The sequence below is a fragment of the Prunus persica genome, chromosome G8 (genome assembly GCF_000346465.2).
Source record: "Prunus persica cultivar Lovell chromosome G8, Prunus_persica_NCBIv2, whole genome shotgun sequence".
In the NCBI taxonomy this organism is placed as follows: domain Eukaryota; kingdom Viridiplantae; phylum Streptophyta; class Magnoliopsida; order Rosales; family Rosaceae; genus Prunus; species Prunus persica.
The window spans coordinates 14,028,031-14,042,616 of NC_034016.1; the positions used below are offsets into that span (position 1 = coordinate 14,028,031).

General features: G+C 36.9%; 2 protein-coding genes across 4 annotated transcripts; one reads left to right on the forward strand and one right to left on the reverse strand.

Annotated features, from left to right (window-relative positions):
* LOC18766753 (extra-large guanine nucleotide-binding protein 1) lies at positions 1,454–7,426 on the forward strand. 2 transcript variants are annotated; one of them, XM_020570048.1, is made up of 9 exons: positions 1,455–2,991; positions 3,108–3,245; positions 3,334–3,438; positions 3,533–3,700; positions 4,404–4,587; positions 4,790–4,852; positions 5,510–5,751; positions 6,013–6,176; positions 6,649–7,345. In XM_020570048.1, exons 1-9 carry the CDS (start codon positions 1,822–1,824, stop codon positions 7,226–7,228), a joined length of 2,814 nt encoding a protein of 937 aa, XP_020425637.1. In that variant the 5' UTR covers positions 1,455–1,821; the 3' UTR covers positions 7,229–7,345. The 2 variants fall into 2 exon arrangements, with proteins under 2 accessions (XP_007201754.1, XP_020425637.1); XM_007201692.2 differs by lacking the exon at positions 4,790–4,852 and having other exon boundaries at positions 1,454–2,991; positions 6,649–7,426.
* Positions 7,423–12,864, reverse strand: LOC18766815 (TMV resistance protein N). 2 transcript variants are annotated; one of them, XR_002272854.1, is made up of 5 exons: positions 11,928–12,864; positions 10,354–11,461; positions 9,951–10,226; positions 8,001–9,828; positions 7,423–7,828 (listed from the first exon to the last, which is right to left on the reverse strand). XR_002272854.1 is itself a non-coding variant. In XM_020570046.1 (4 exons), the coding sequence occupies exons 1-4, from the start codon at positions 12,422–12,424 to the stop codon at positions 8,212–8,214; spliced, it is 3,498 nt and encodes a 1,165-aa protein (XP_020425635.1). In that variant the 5' UTR covers positions 12,425–12,864; the 3' UTR covers positions 7,423–8,211. The 2 variants fall into 2 exon arrangements, 1 of the variants encoding a protein (XP_020425635.1); XM_020570046.1 differs by having other exon boundaries at positions 7,423–9,828.

Below are 14,586 nucleotides of genomic sequence, written 5' to 3' on the forward strand. Positions count from 1 at the left end.
ACCCTAAGTACACAAAATACAGTCCAACTTTGTCTACAAGAGACCCCCAATGGTTGGAACATCGGGGACGTTGTATTCTCTAAACAAATTACGGTTCTAACGCAAAATTAGAAAGTTTTAAATTTTTTTGACCGTTAGTTGTTTTTGTTTTTGTTTCGATTCCCTCTTTTTAAACACCGCTTGTATTTTTCATTTTTATAGTACAAGTGATTGGGGATGAAGTTTACAGGGTAAAATTGAAAAATTTATGCGTCCAAAGAAAATTCTTTGTTTTAAAAATAGAGTTTTACATAATAATTCTTCATATGACTAAATCAACCAGTAGTTATATTGAATAATATTCATTTATATTTTATAGAGTTGGACGAATTGATCAAACGAAAATGCAGCGAAAAAAAAAAAAAATATATGTATCTTATACATTGATAAGTATGAGATTAGTTAATCCTTCATTTTCACATGAGTTTAGCAGTCCTTAGGTGTTTTTGGTGAGTCCGATATTAGCAATTTCATCTAAGACTAGGATTAGATGAAACAAGTATGGTACTAAATTTAGTCCAAACTAAATCATGCTAAGCTTGTATAACAAACGACCCATAAATACACAAAATTACCAATAACAGTCCAACTTTGTCTGAAAGAGACCCCCAATGGTTGGAACATCGGAGACGTTGTTTTCTCTAAACAAAGAAACGGTTCTAATAAGTTCTTTGATTTTTAACCATGCAAAATTAGACAGTTTGAAATATGTTTTGATCGTTGGTTGTTTTGTTTTTGTTTTTTAAGAAGACCAAACTTTTAGATGCATAATGCATTTAGAATCCCCCCTATTCACCTTTCCACCAGTTGAAAGTTTTCCAACTTGTTCCTTTCTATTCTTTCCTAATTTAAATAAGAAAAATTATACCTACACACGAACTTCTTTTGTTTTCGATTCCCTCTTTTCAAACACCGCGGTATTTTTTATTTTTATAATACAAGCGATTGGGAGGGGGTTCACACGGAAAAATTCATGCGTCCAAAGAAAAACTCTTTGTTTTAAAAATAGAATTTACCTTCTTCATAGGACTGATTTTTACATAATAATTCTTCATATGACTAAATCAACCGCGAGTTATATTTTATAGAATTAGACGAATTGATCAAACGAAAATGCAGAGACAAAAAAATGTTAAATTAAACTCGTTGAGAAAATCCGACGTGATGATTAGTTGACCCAGAAAATTGCAGCCGGCAGGAGCTCATTGCGTCAAGAGTCAAAGAGACTACCAAAAGTCGACATGTGACTGTACGGAACCATGTTTTACTCACAGGGACGACGCGAACGACGTCGTTCGGTACTGAAACAAGAGAGGTAGCAGATTTACTTCCTATAGATAGCTACAGAGGATCATAACCCCTTCAACCGAAGACTCAGTCGCATGGGTTTTGAGTGTGGTGATTTGCTTCTCTTGTTGTGAGAATTTCGTCAGCAGCTTCCTCTCATCATCGCGTGGAGAAAATGGGAAGTCAACTTGTTGGTCTTCGCCCGAGTCCGCGTCTCCATACCCGTGACTTTCACCAAAGAGTCCCCGTATTGTTTATGTTTTGTTTGTTTGTTTGGGGCAAGGTGGATGAGGTTGGGGTGTTTCAGCCCAAAATTCCAGAGCTTTTCCTTGATGGATTTGTGAAAATTTTCAATTTTTCTTCATGGGTTTTGTTGAATCATCGTTTTGCTTCATGGGTTTGCAAGGTCAAAGCTTAATCTTCATGGGTTTTTGATATCAACGGTTATGGTATTGAAATTGCCTGCTTTCTGCTGATTTTTTCCATAACTCTGATATGGCTGCCATTATGAGAAAACTGAGTCATGCTATGGCTTCAAGTGCTGTTCCTGCTGTTCACGGCGATCGTGATGACCATGAAGATTCTAGCACAGAATTGGAATACTCATTTGCAATAGAGTACCGTGGTCCTCCTCTGGCTTATGATATCCCAAATGCAGTTCCTGTTGATCTTGACCAAATCCCCACTGCTGCTCCAGTTTCTTCAGCCTCTCTCTTGCACAATTTATCACTCCCAGTGATTCAACCGATTGCAAAATCCAACCCTTCTAACAAGAAACCCAGAGAAGAGGCAAAACTTGAAAGTGAAGCAAAGCCAGAAAAGGCCATTTTTTCTTCCAATTCAGTAGCCCCTGTTGCACTGGAATATAAGAATGGAGAAAAGGGTGTCTCTACTTTATCAGATAAACTTGGAAGCTCTGGGAAACTGGGTTTCTCTTGCAGGCTCTCTGGAAGCTTGGGGGATGTGTTGGAATTACCTGATGATGGTCAAGAAGCTCAAGGCTTTCAAAGTTATATGAGCCCTGGTAATTGGGGATCGTCAGAGTCTGGTTCAAGCTCACGGAGTCTTTCCTCTGAGGTTTTCTCTGGTAGAGAGGAAGCTGGCGGGGATGAAACGCCTCACCATGTTAAAAGGCCATCAACTGTGACTTTTCGCGATCCTGATTCGAATGACATAGTTCAGGAGGAAGAATTTGAACTTTCTGATAGGGATGAAAATGTGCAGGTGAGGCCAAGGGTTGAGAGGAATGGAACTAAAGGCTCGTGCTCTCGATGTGGGAAAGGAAACAGACTCACTGACAAGGAGGTTTGCATTGTTTGTGGTGCAAAGTATTGTTTTAATTGTGTGCTGAGAGCAATGGGGTCAATGCCAGAAGGAAGGAAATGTGTTACTTGCATTGGATTTGGGATTGATGAGTCAAGGCGAAAGAAACTGGGGAAGTGTTCTAGGATGCTCAAGCGGCTTCTCACTAAGTTGGAAGTTGAACTGATAATGGAAGCTGAGATATCATGCCAACCAAATCAACTTCCAGGAAATCTTATTTTTGTGAACGACAAACGTCTTTCACCAGAAGAGCTTGTTCGATTGCAAGGTTGCAGAAACCCACCAAAAAAGCTAAAACCAGGACGCTATTGGTATGATAATGTATCTGGGTTCTGGGGAAAGGTAAAAATTGAACTCAGCTCGGAATTTTTATTTGTTTCAGCTTGTTAATATTAGATCTCTATATTGTTGTGCAACTTGCACTGCACTGGGATAATTGTCCTGCTTTAATTGAACAGGAAGGGCATAAGCCTTGCCAAATTATTAGCCCCCAGCTGAATGTTGGAGGACACATAAATCGAGATGCTAGTAAAGGGGATACAAACATATTAATAAACGGTCGGGAGATTACTAAATTAGAGGCCTTCGTACTGCAGGTTTTTGTACTAGACTTGTTCAAGTTCGTTGGTATTATAAACTTTGGAAAAACACATTGTATTGATGCCATCTGTTGAACGTATGCAGTTGGCAGGAGTCCCGTGTGAAGGAAATCTTCATTACTGGGTGAATGCAGATGGGTCCTATCAGGAAGAGGGAATGAATAAAGTAAAAGGAAAAATATGGGACAAGGTATGCATGCATGTGTATATGCAATTACTTGCGTGTCTTTCCTATCAATCTTATGCATCAAGCATCCCTTAACTGTCAAGTTACTTCTTTACAGACTAGTATAAAGCTGGTTTGTAATGTCTTGTCGTTGCCAATACCTTCTGATTGTGCAAATGTTTCTGCGGATGAAGTGAACACCCAGAACTCCGTTGAAGAGAAAATGCCTAGCAAACTTGTTCTAGTTGGGTATCATAAATCTGGCACAAGCACTATATTTAAACAGGTAAGACCTTGGTGGAGGGAATTACACGATTACACATCTCTTAGTATAGTTAAGTTTGTAACCTAATTGGTGCATTTCTATTACATAGCTTCAGGGTCTTACAAAATTATTTGTTGTGGAAAACATTAGATGATAGTAATCAACATCAAAACTTGACGGCCAAATCAGTATTGGCATGACTTGAAGTTTTCAAGAAACTTGTTGCTGATTAATATTCAGTATATGTGTATACCTGTAAAAAGTTGACGGTGCATACAGAAACGTACAAACACATGCCTTTGTGTGGATTTTTCTTAATGCATTACTATACATGTGTTTTTCTTAGTGCACCGTATCAGCAGCAGCCCGTTCTATTTAGAATTTTTTATAACTATCAAGTGCAAATATGGACATAGATAACTAAACATAACTTCATTTTCCTTTTGCTGGAGCAATCTTATCATGAAAGCCTATATCAAGTAACTCATTCCACATTTGTAATAGGATCCAATGTTCTATATTTATGTACTTTTATATTGTGTTCAATAAACTATTGGAAGGACAATGTGATACTAACTTAAACATTTCTTAGTAAGTGGTTGTGTATTTGTTCAATGTAAAACAGTGCTACTAGGAATGTTACTTTTAGAAACACTTCATTCCAATAAATTTATCCTGAATGCTGCCTGGATTTTTTGTGACACTAAGTACTTGCTTATTTTAGGCCAAGCTTCTGTATAATGTTCCTTTCTCTGAAGATGAGCGGCAAAATATTAAGTTCATGATCCAGAGCAAATTGTACAGTTATCTTGGTATACTGCTTGAGGGGCGTGAATGGTTTGAAGAAGAATGTTTGCTTGAGAAGAGCAAAGGAAAAGGACAGCTTCTAGATGAACCTGGCCCTTCAGGTACAATAAAAACTGATACCTTGTTTTATTCACTACATTATGTTTACATACTCTGGTCTTTTTTTTACATCAATATGTAACAATTGTGTACGGATAGCAATTCATTCACTAAAGTCAGTTGTTCTGTTCATTTCTAACTTTAGATAAATTAGTTTTTTCAATTAAAATAGATGAGATCTTAGATTTTTTTTTTTTTGTTCAGATAAGAAACATACATTTGTATTAAACATAAAAAGGAAGATGAGGCACCCTTTGCAAGATCTTAGTAAGTTAACTTTCCCCAAGTGCGTAGAAATTTACCAAGCATGTGGAAAAAAAGGCTAGCATTGATTTTTTCTGCCTCACAAACTACGTAAATAATCTACTGTGGGACAAATTTATACAATTCTTATCTTCGGTATGATGTTCCCAGGTTTATGGCTTCATACTTTTTCATCTCAGCTGTGTGATTCTTTATTTGATTCGTGAATTGTCCATCCAATTTATTTCTGACCATTGAGTGTCTAAACCTTCCACCCATGGTTTCTCAGTTATCTATCTAATAGTGCTTTAATAAAAAGCGTTATCACCTATAATTTAATTATAAAGGAAAAACATATTTGTTTTCACTGATATTAATCGGGCAATTGGACTTTATTTGAAGGACTACATGGGTTGCGTTAAAGCTTTCAGTTAGAATTTCATTATGGTATCTTTGTATCACAGCTTGCTCCTTTTGAATACTTTTGGTGCTTCTTGTGGGTTACTGATCTTTCGATTTCCTGTCAAGTTGATATATCTTTCTATTAGTTGATTATCACCTTACCATTTTGCTTACAAATAACATATGAAACAGCAAGTATGATGCTTGCCTTTTGTATAAATTATTGCTATCAGTTTTTTCATTATGGAGTCATGTCTGAAGTTTGTTACTTAACGACAGGGAATGCAAGCCGGCTTAACAATAAAACAAAATATTCCATTGGCCCAAGACTGAAATCTTTTGCAGATTGGCTCATCAAAGCTATGGTATCCGGTAATTTAGAAGCCATATTTCCAGCAGCTACTCGTGAATATGCACCATTCGTTGAGGAGTTGTGGAAGGATCCTGCTATTCAGGCCACATACGACCGGAGGAATGAAATAGAAATGCTACCCAGATCAGCCACTTATTTTCTTAATCGGGTGAGATCACGCTCTGTGGTCCCTGTCCTGTCCCCTCTAGTTTTTAGCCAATTCACATTCTCAAAGTGCTTGTGCTCGTATTTTTTGTTTGTTTAAGTTTAATCTCTCTTAGCTTTAAGTATTTGAGTTTTCAATTATTTGATGCGCCAGATGCTCAGAATGTTCGTTTGATCTTGTGGATAAATTTAGATACGAATATGGAATGTGGATAATATGGGATAATATACCCTTGTTAATCAATTTATATATCTTTCTTTGCAGGCTGTTGAGATTTCAAGGACAGATTATGAGCTCTCAGACATCGACATCTTGTATGCTGAAGGAATCACTTCATCCAACAGCCTTGCTAGCATGGATTTTTCATTTCCCATGTCAGCAGGAAATAGCAATCTGGATCCTCCCTATCAGCATGACCCTTCTTTAATGTTAGGGTTCCTGATTCATGCCTTAATTAAATGATGTTTGAGCAATACATGCCTTAATTGTTCTTCATTGAGCGTGATTTTGGCCAACTCTATTGCTTAATGTTGTTGCTGATTAAATTTATTTTTGACGTGCATTGCCCAATGGATAGAAATTGATATGCAGTTTTAGATCATTTATAACTGGGACTAGTCATCAACAAAAGTATTCTTTGAAAATGAAACTTATAAAATACTTGCATCATAAGTAGTGAAATTGGATTATATAATTTGCTAATGAAGGGAAACAGCGGCAAGGAAAATAATTCAAAATTTCAAAGTTTTAAATGGTCCTTTTTTTTCCAGTCTCTTAATTATTGAAACAATGACGAGTATTCTGTTTATCTAAAAAAAACTGAAACATTCTTATTTGATGTGTTGACAAACAGGGTATCAAAGTGTCTTTTAACATGCATTGGCATGCTTTTCTTTGCAGATACCAACTCATTAGAGTGCATCATAGCAGCCTTGGAGGAAACTGCAAGTTCGTGGAGATGTTTGAAGATGTTGATATGGTCCTATTTTGTGTTGCATTGACAGACTACGATGAGTTTTCTGTAGATTCTAATGGCGTTTTAACGAACAAGATGATGGCAAGTAAGCAGCTCTTTGAACATATTATTACTCATCCGGCCCTTGACCACAAAGACTTCCTCCTGATACTCAACAAGTTTGATCTGCTCGAAGAAAAGATCGATGAAGTCCCTCTCAGTCGATGTGAATGGTTTGATGACTTCAATCCGGTGACCAGCCAAAATCCCAACAGCAGCAATAATAACAGTAATAACCCCCCATTGGCTCACCGAACCTTTCAGTATGTTGCAATGAAGTTCAAAAGACTCTTTCGTTCTTTAACAGATAGAAAGTTGTTTGTTTCACTGGTTACGGCATTAGAGCCTGACACCATAGATGAAGCTCTCAGATATGCTCGTGAGATTCAAAAGTGGGAAGAAGAGGTACCCAGATTAGTTAATGAGTTATCATCTGCTAGCATTGATGCAAGTTCTTCTGCGTAAATGTGAGTAAATGTGGCTTGTAAGGCCTGCATCCATTACCTTTGTTCAAATTGTTTATATACATGCACTCTGGAACACAGATATATAAGAAGAAAATAGAGTTCAGATTATTTTCTATTTTTTTGTTGGTATTACTTCTCATAACTTATGCGGAAGTTGACACGGCGGATTAGCAAATGAATAAGAATAATATCTTTCCAATAGGCTGTCTGAAATTTTATTTGTTTGAAAAAGCAAAAGTCTGCCTGCACAACTACAAGTATTGAAGAAAACCAAATGCCCAAATGGGTTGATAAGTTGTCTTTAGTTTCCCCCAAGTGCTCACCATGAGGTTCATGTAATAAAACACCAAATGTTATTGCCTAAAATTACATAATACAGTATGTGCATGGTTGTGGTAACTGAAAGAATATGAAGCAGGATAGAAAAGCAAAAACTCTCCCATAGACAAATTATACTAACAGGACTCAGCTCAATCTACAATAAAGAAACAACCCACAAACAAAAACCATCGCATCTTGAGAGAAAAGAAACGTTTCAACTTCCTCATCGAAAATGGATTATTGAAGCATCTGCAGCATGCCTTTTGAGTAGTGCATGCTGCAAAACCAGAACACATCAAACATAGTTAATTATGAGCAACTAATTTGGAATATAACTATTTAAAACCTAGAAACATAATCATGAGGATGAATCAATGATAAAGAAAGAGAGGCAAACCCATAAAACTTTTTATGAGCTGCTTTCACAGAAACAACTTAGAGGTCCTCACCTGTTAGTTGGGAAGTATGTACGTATTTGTTCGGAAAATACTTTGCCTCATTATCCTGTAGGAGGAACTCATATACTTTCATACCAATCACAGTTTGACATGTGTGCATAAATTTTTCTTTTTGACGAATTATTTTTGCATATGTGTCAAATTGTGATTCTCCTTTTGGAGGAGGAAAAACAATGACTTATTTGTCCAGTACAGGGAAAAACTAATCAGAACGTATACTGTCTTCGTCCCGAAGGATCCGGTGGACCCCGGCACTTTTAAAGGCCAGTGAACTTTCACAAGTAAAAGTGATTCGACACATGCAAGGCAGCGACTCATCATCAATCCAATGTCCCCACGTCTCTATCCTTGAAAGGTCTGGAATATAGTAGAGCCACACATGAGCTGCCTCTATCTCTAATGAACCATAAAAAGTCGTTTTAGCTTTACCAATGCGTTCTTCATTGATGCAAAGTTCGGCTTTAAAAAAGATGGACTCATCATAAGATTTATTTTGCGTGTTCTGATGAAAAGTAGCCCAGAGGGCCAATCCATTGTTCTCCAACATTTCAGGGATTTCAACACAAACTTCACATTTACCACTTGGCTCCGACAAATCCGTACGACTGCTGAACCACCTTGGAACTTCACTTCCTGGAAATATAACTCCAAATTTAGATTGCTGAGAAGAGAGACAGAGAGAGAACAGAGCCGCCTGATCATTCACTAAAGTGTATTTATTCTCTACCATGTAAGCCAGATTGTCACAGAGTCTCCGACAATTTGATAAGTTGAGGCTCTTAATCATTTTCGATTCTTTACGTTCCAAAATGTTCGACAGTTTTGAAAATCTTTCCAGTGATATGCAACCACTCGCCCGTACATGTTTCACTTTTGGTGGAAGTTCTGGAATTTCTTCAAGCCTCTTACAACCGGCCAGGGAAAGATGCTTCAACTTGACAAATTTGCTAATGGATTCGGGAAGACTAACAAAGTTGCCTCCTGAAAGGTCTATACTTTCCAATGTGGACAGACAACCAGGAGTACGAAGAAAATCACCTTCCAACGATATGCAACCACCTAACCCTACATGCCTTAACTTTTGTGGAAGTTCTGGAATTTCTCGAAGCCTCTTGCAATCATATAGGGAAAGTCGCCACAAGTTAAAAAATTTGCTAATGCATTCGGGAAGACTAACAAAATTGCCTCCTGAAAGGTCTAGGATTCCTAATGTCGGTAGACAATCAAGATTACCAAGAAAAGCACTTTCTGACAAATTACATCCTCCCATATCGAGAAACTGTAGCTCAGGAAGAGCTAAATTGCCTTCAGACTCATTTTCAGGCTTCACCTTATTTGGAAATGTAACAAGTTTTGGACAATCCATTAAATGAAATCGCTGCAGATGTTGCAACTCATAAATGCTGCTCGGTAGATGGCTAAGGTTTTCACATTGATATAACTCTAAGTCTTGAAGATTAACGAGATATCTAATTGATGAAGGCAACTCTTTGATGGCAGTGCCGGATAGATTAATTCTTGTTATGCATTCCATCTTTGCCAAAATTTCGGGGAAATACTCGAGCTTTTTGCAATCATTAAGAATCATAAGTGTCAGAGATTTCAACTTGACTCCTCTTGGAAACCTAGTGAGATTAAAACAATCAACAAGTCTCAATATGGCAAGCTTATCAAGGAATCCAACAGATGAATGCACCTCAACTAAACTTGTACAGAAGTTTAGATCCAACTCCACTAAGCTTGAGAGTCCAGAGAAGTCGGGGATTTTTGTTAGGAACTCGCAACTTTGAAAACTTATATGTTCTAACGTTGCCAGACTCTGTAACATCAAAAAAATAAAAAAGAAGAAAGCGTCAAATGATAAGCTTTAAAGAAATTTACAACATAATTGCACAAACTAAACTTCTGAAAATAACAACGGATAGGAAAAATTTAAAATACCTTGAATCCATTCCCTAGTTGTTCGATACGACTGTCACGCAGTTTGAGCTCAACAAGTTTCTTTGGATTAAAACTGGAAGGCAAAGCTTTTAATGGACATTCAGGCCAATCAAGGAATCTCAAATCATTGGATAGATAACCAACTTCTCCAGAGAAGTGTGCGTTACAGTTTATGAAAAGTTGAAGATTTTTCATCTTTGTGAAGCTTTTAGCACTCAGGCGTATCTCATATGGTTCCGGCAAGTTTACCATAATTTTTTGAATAGTGTCTGTTCCCTAGTATGAAAAGGCGAGTATTAGCAAAGCAAGTTCCTTATCAAATTTATAAACATGAATCCCCAAATTCTACAATGGGATTTAAATAAAACTTACATATATATAGGTATATGTATATTCTACTTACTGTATTTTCAGTTAGAACGCGATAAACATCTTTGTGAAACCACAATCTGCTACGTTTTCCAGGCTCATTTGGCGACTCGTGACGAACTATTTCTCTACCCATTTCTTCGACCAAGTCATGCATGCAAATTCTATTTCGACGATCAACATATAGGAGAGCCTTTTCTATGAGTACTTCAATACCATAGATAGGGTTGAGATCACACCCTTCTAGCATTTTTATCACATAATTCTTACCTTTACCTTTAAAGAAACATGCAATGTCAAGGAAAACTTCTTTCACCGGATATTCTAGTGCATTGTAGCTTATTTTCAGGACTTCATGAATCTCTTCAATAGGAAATCTTGGTTGACTTTCTAACATAATTTTCCATTGATTTAAACTTCGACCACAAAGATGTGAACCTAAAACCATAAGAGCTAATGGAAGGCCTTGGGCGTAGTCTACTACAGTTTTTGTGAGTTTCATATAATCATCCTCCAAATTGCTATTTCTTGTGAAGCCATTCCAACTGATGAAGAGCTTAAGAGCTTCAGAACTATCTAATTCCTTGACCTTGTATATAAGATTAACTTGATGAGCAATTAGCAAATGTTTATCTCTTGTCGTTATGATAATTCGGCTGCCGAGACCAAACCAATCAAGCCCTCCTGCAAGTTTGTTCAACTGGTCCAAATGATTCACATCATCAAGAATTAAGAGAACTCTTTTATGTTTCAACCTTTCCTTTATCACATTTACTCCTCTATCAACGCTGTTCAAATTCAATTCTTTTTCTCCTAGAATCTCAAGAAGAAGACTCTTTTGTAGTTGGACGAGGCCTCCATATGGCATTGGATAGTCTTTAACATTTGCTAAAAAACAGCTGGCTTCAAACTTAGAGGAAATTGAATTGAAAACAGCTTTAGCAATTGTTGTCTTACCTATTCCACCGATCCCCCATACCCCTACCATGCGAACATCACTTGCCCCAACACCTAAAAGCTTATGAATATCTCGCAGACGAGACTCTATTCCCACAGGGTACTTTGCCACATTCAAGATGTTTTGGGTTGATACTTGAACAGAAATCTCTTCAACAATGGCAACTATAAAATTAGATTCATGGCTGCAAATTTAAAAGCATGTACAGTTAATGAATTGATCTTTGTTATGTGTGCGGAAAACATATGAGAGTACCTTATTTATTTATTTTTATTCACTCTACGTATGTCTTAACTTTCATTTTCAAATCCCTCTTCCTCGTTGATAAAAAAGTATCATGTTATTGAAAATCATGAAATATATCGATGTATATATCAGAGTATATATTTTTCTACATGTAATAGTCTATACAACAAGCTGCAGCTCAAGTAGCCTTGGAATGGGGTCAAAAAGTAGTATAGGGGCTAGGTTCAAATCCTATTATAAGCCAAAAAAAAGAAAGTACATATATATTTGTAGAGATCAATATACAGATTTTGGATCCTACACTTAAAACTCATCAGTTTTTGTATGAAAAAGCTCAATCAGAAGATAGATAAACCTCAAATATAGACAAAAGCTAGTAAGATTTATTGTAGTAAGAAAGATACCCGTCCAAGAGCGACCACCCAGAAAAATTTGCTGCTTTGGTTAGTGCTGCCCTCCACATCTTTACCTTCTCCTTGTTATCTTTGAATTTGCGTTCATGTTTGGCAAGTGCCTTTCCAAAACTACCTCTCTGGTTTCGTACATCTGATGGATCCACCTTATAAAAAATTGGCCAAACCATTTGTTGCTTCAATTCTTTACATTCGAGAATCTTAACGAGTTCATCCAAGCACCACGTTGAAGTTGCGTAGTTTTCAGAGAAAACAATGATAGAAATCCTTGACTCTTCAATAGCTTTGAGAAGTGCTGGTGATATTTCTTCTCCTCTTCTAAGCTCATAATCTATGAAGGTTTTGATACCCCTTTGAATCAAATTTCTGTACAAATGGCCTGTAAAATTGTTGCGTGTATCCTCACCCCGAAAACTCAGAAAGACATCATATGTCCATGAGTGAGTAACATGAGAGAAAGAGGCTCCTTGAGTGGTCGTTGAATCCATAACTAAACAAGACGAGTAAAGGTTTGTGTGCAGGCCAGATAACTAAACAGGATGAGATGTTGGGAATGGTACTGATCTTGTCAAAGACAATATATATATTACGCCTCTTTGCTTTTGCTGGGCTTCATCATATAATGCGAAGCAGCCAAGGAGTTTCCTGCTACCTTTCACAAGAATGTGAAAAGTCAACTGAATAAGATCAAGGAAAAAAGCAAACACCTAAACAATAATATAAGCCAAGGGCCGTTTACCAATTCAGCAGCAGACGTGGTAGTTGGGGGTGTTGAATAGTTGAAAAAGACCTTCCCTGAACAGACCTGAAATCTAAAAGAAAAAAAATTGAAGATATGTAGAAAAAAAGAAGTCAAAATTGATCAGTTTTCTCCTAATTTGTGGTGGATGTTACCATGGCAGATCTAGCAAAGAAAAAAGAACAGAGAATATTTAGTGGCCTCATCGCAGAATTAATGTAAAATGGGCTGATTAAATTTATTATTGACGTGCTATGTGGATAGAAATTTCTGAAAGTTATAACTGGGACTAGTCATCAACACTGTGTATTAGCACACGGTTATGGACGAAAGTTATAAGATACTTAAACAATAAATACTAAAATTTGGATAATGCGTTGCCAATAAAGGAAAACATAGGTAAGGAAAATATCTCTGTGATGCTAATTGATCAATAAGTTACTTGAAAGCAGAGTATACTCTCATGAAATTTTAGTTCTTACTTTTATTAATGGAAGATGGTATATATGTTACCCATCTTATTTCTTTCTGTGCTTACTGTAATTAGTTGTTAATCTTAGATAGTACTGTTTACATTTCAACTGTTGGAATGTGTTGAAATGTTAGCACAGAAACCTTATGCAAGAGATAAATTGAAATCCATCAGCGACTAGAATCTACTAGAAAATAGAGAAAATCTTTATCCTCAATTAATAATATGATAAAACTGATTAATACAGTGACATTAGTTGGCTTAAATAGAAAATCAAGAAATCCTAAAACCGTAGGAAACCCTAAGTTCTAGAATATTCATAAAAATTAACTAATAAGAAAACTAATTAAATTCATATCAGGAAAATAATATCCCGATTGATAACTTATTTTAAAAATATATATAAATATAATTTAAATCTTCTCAAGAAATCAAGCAACCTGAAAATCTCAACGATACGCGTCGAAACTCTGTTTTTGTCTAGTAGTAACTGGTGTCGGCCACCATGGGATCACAAATGGGAAGACAGCTCTCCTACGGTGATTCTGAATTGTACCATAATCAAGCGGAGTGTTCAAATAACGCGTTATCCATCCTCCACCGTTAATGTCGAACATGACAACGTGTCCAATAAAATCTACATACAAGATATCATCATCATTTGGGTCGAAAGCAAGCAACATTATCTCGTCATGCCAGCAGCCCTGATCTCTCCATTTCCTGATCACTGGATTTTGTAAAAACATCCCGTTCAGGGAAATTCTGCGTACTAAAATCCAATTGCTATCGTTATCGACCTGATCATCTTTCAACTCCCAAACACTCAGCCAATCCATGACTCCATCTTCATTATTTCCGCTGAACTGGCACATTCGCAGACGCTCTCCTCCTCCTCCAACTCTACACACGCTTAGGAGATCAAATGTTGCAGTGACAGGGACCTGATCATCTTCAGGATTATCAATGAAACGACAATTATATTTTTTATCAACATTATCGTTTGAGTAGGGATCCAAACCAATAACAGAGCCAGAACTACTGCTCATCCAGTACAACATTCCATTGTAAGCAACGCCTTCATGTCTTACATCCAGATAGAAGCTTCTTGGGCATAACACAATTGTTTCTGTCCATTTACCAGTCTCAGAAGAGAAAATCTCTGCTTTGAAATAGACAGAACCCCCTGGAGATTCAGGAATTATACGCACAACCCTGTACCTATACTCAGTATTAAGCTGGAATGATGCTTTACTAGTACTAGTTTCTTCTTTTCTTTGGTCAGCATCTTCCTTGCATTCCTTATAGTAGGGATCACAGATGAATCCAACACCTACTTCCTCGTGGCATTGAGGAGGAGAAGGAAGAGCTTCCCACTGCTTGGTGTATGCATTGCAAAGGTAGTAATCACGTTGAAAACACATGGTTGCACAACATAAAAC

Excerpts from the sequence above, each read along its gene's own strand:
- LOC18766815 (XM_020570046.1), bottom strand. The coding sequence starts at position 12,424 with ATGGATTCAACGACCACTCAAGGAGCCTCTTTCTCTCATGTTACTCAC. Across the intron at positions 10,227-10,353 it reads GCGTTCTAACTGAAAATACA|GGAACAGACACTATTCAAAA; the intron begins GTAAGTAGAATA and ends TTTTCATACTAG. Across the intron at positions 9,829-9,950 it reads AACTAGGGAATGGATTCAAG|AGTCTGGCAACGTTAGAACA; the intron begins GTATTTTAAATT and ends TTGATGTTACAG.
- LOC18766753 (XM_020570048.1), top strand. The coding sequence starts at position 1,822 with ATGGCTGCCATTATGAGAAAACTGAGTCATGCTATGGCTTCAAGTGCT. Across the intron at positions 4,588-4,789 it reads AGATGAACCTGGCCCTTCAG|ATAAGAAACATACATTTGTA; the intron begins GTACAATAAAAA and ends TTTTTTGTTCAG. Across the intron at positions 5,752-6,012 it reads CCACTTATTTTCTTAATCGG|GCTGTTGAGATTTCAAGGAC; the intron begins GTGAGATCACGC and ends CTTTCTTTGCAG.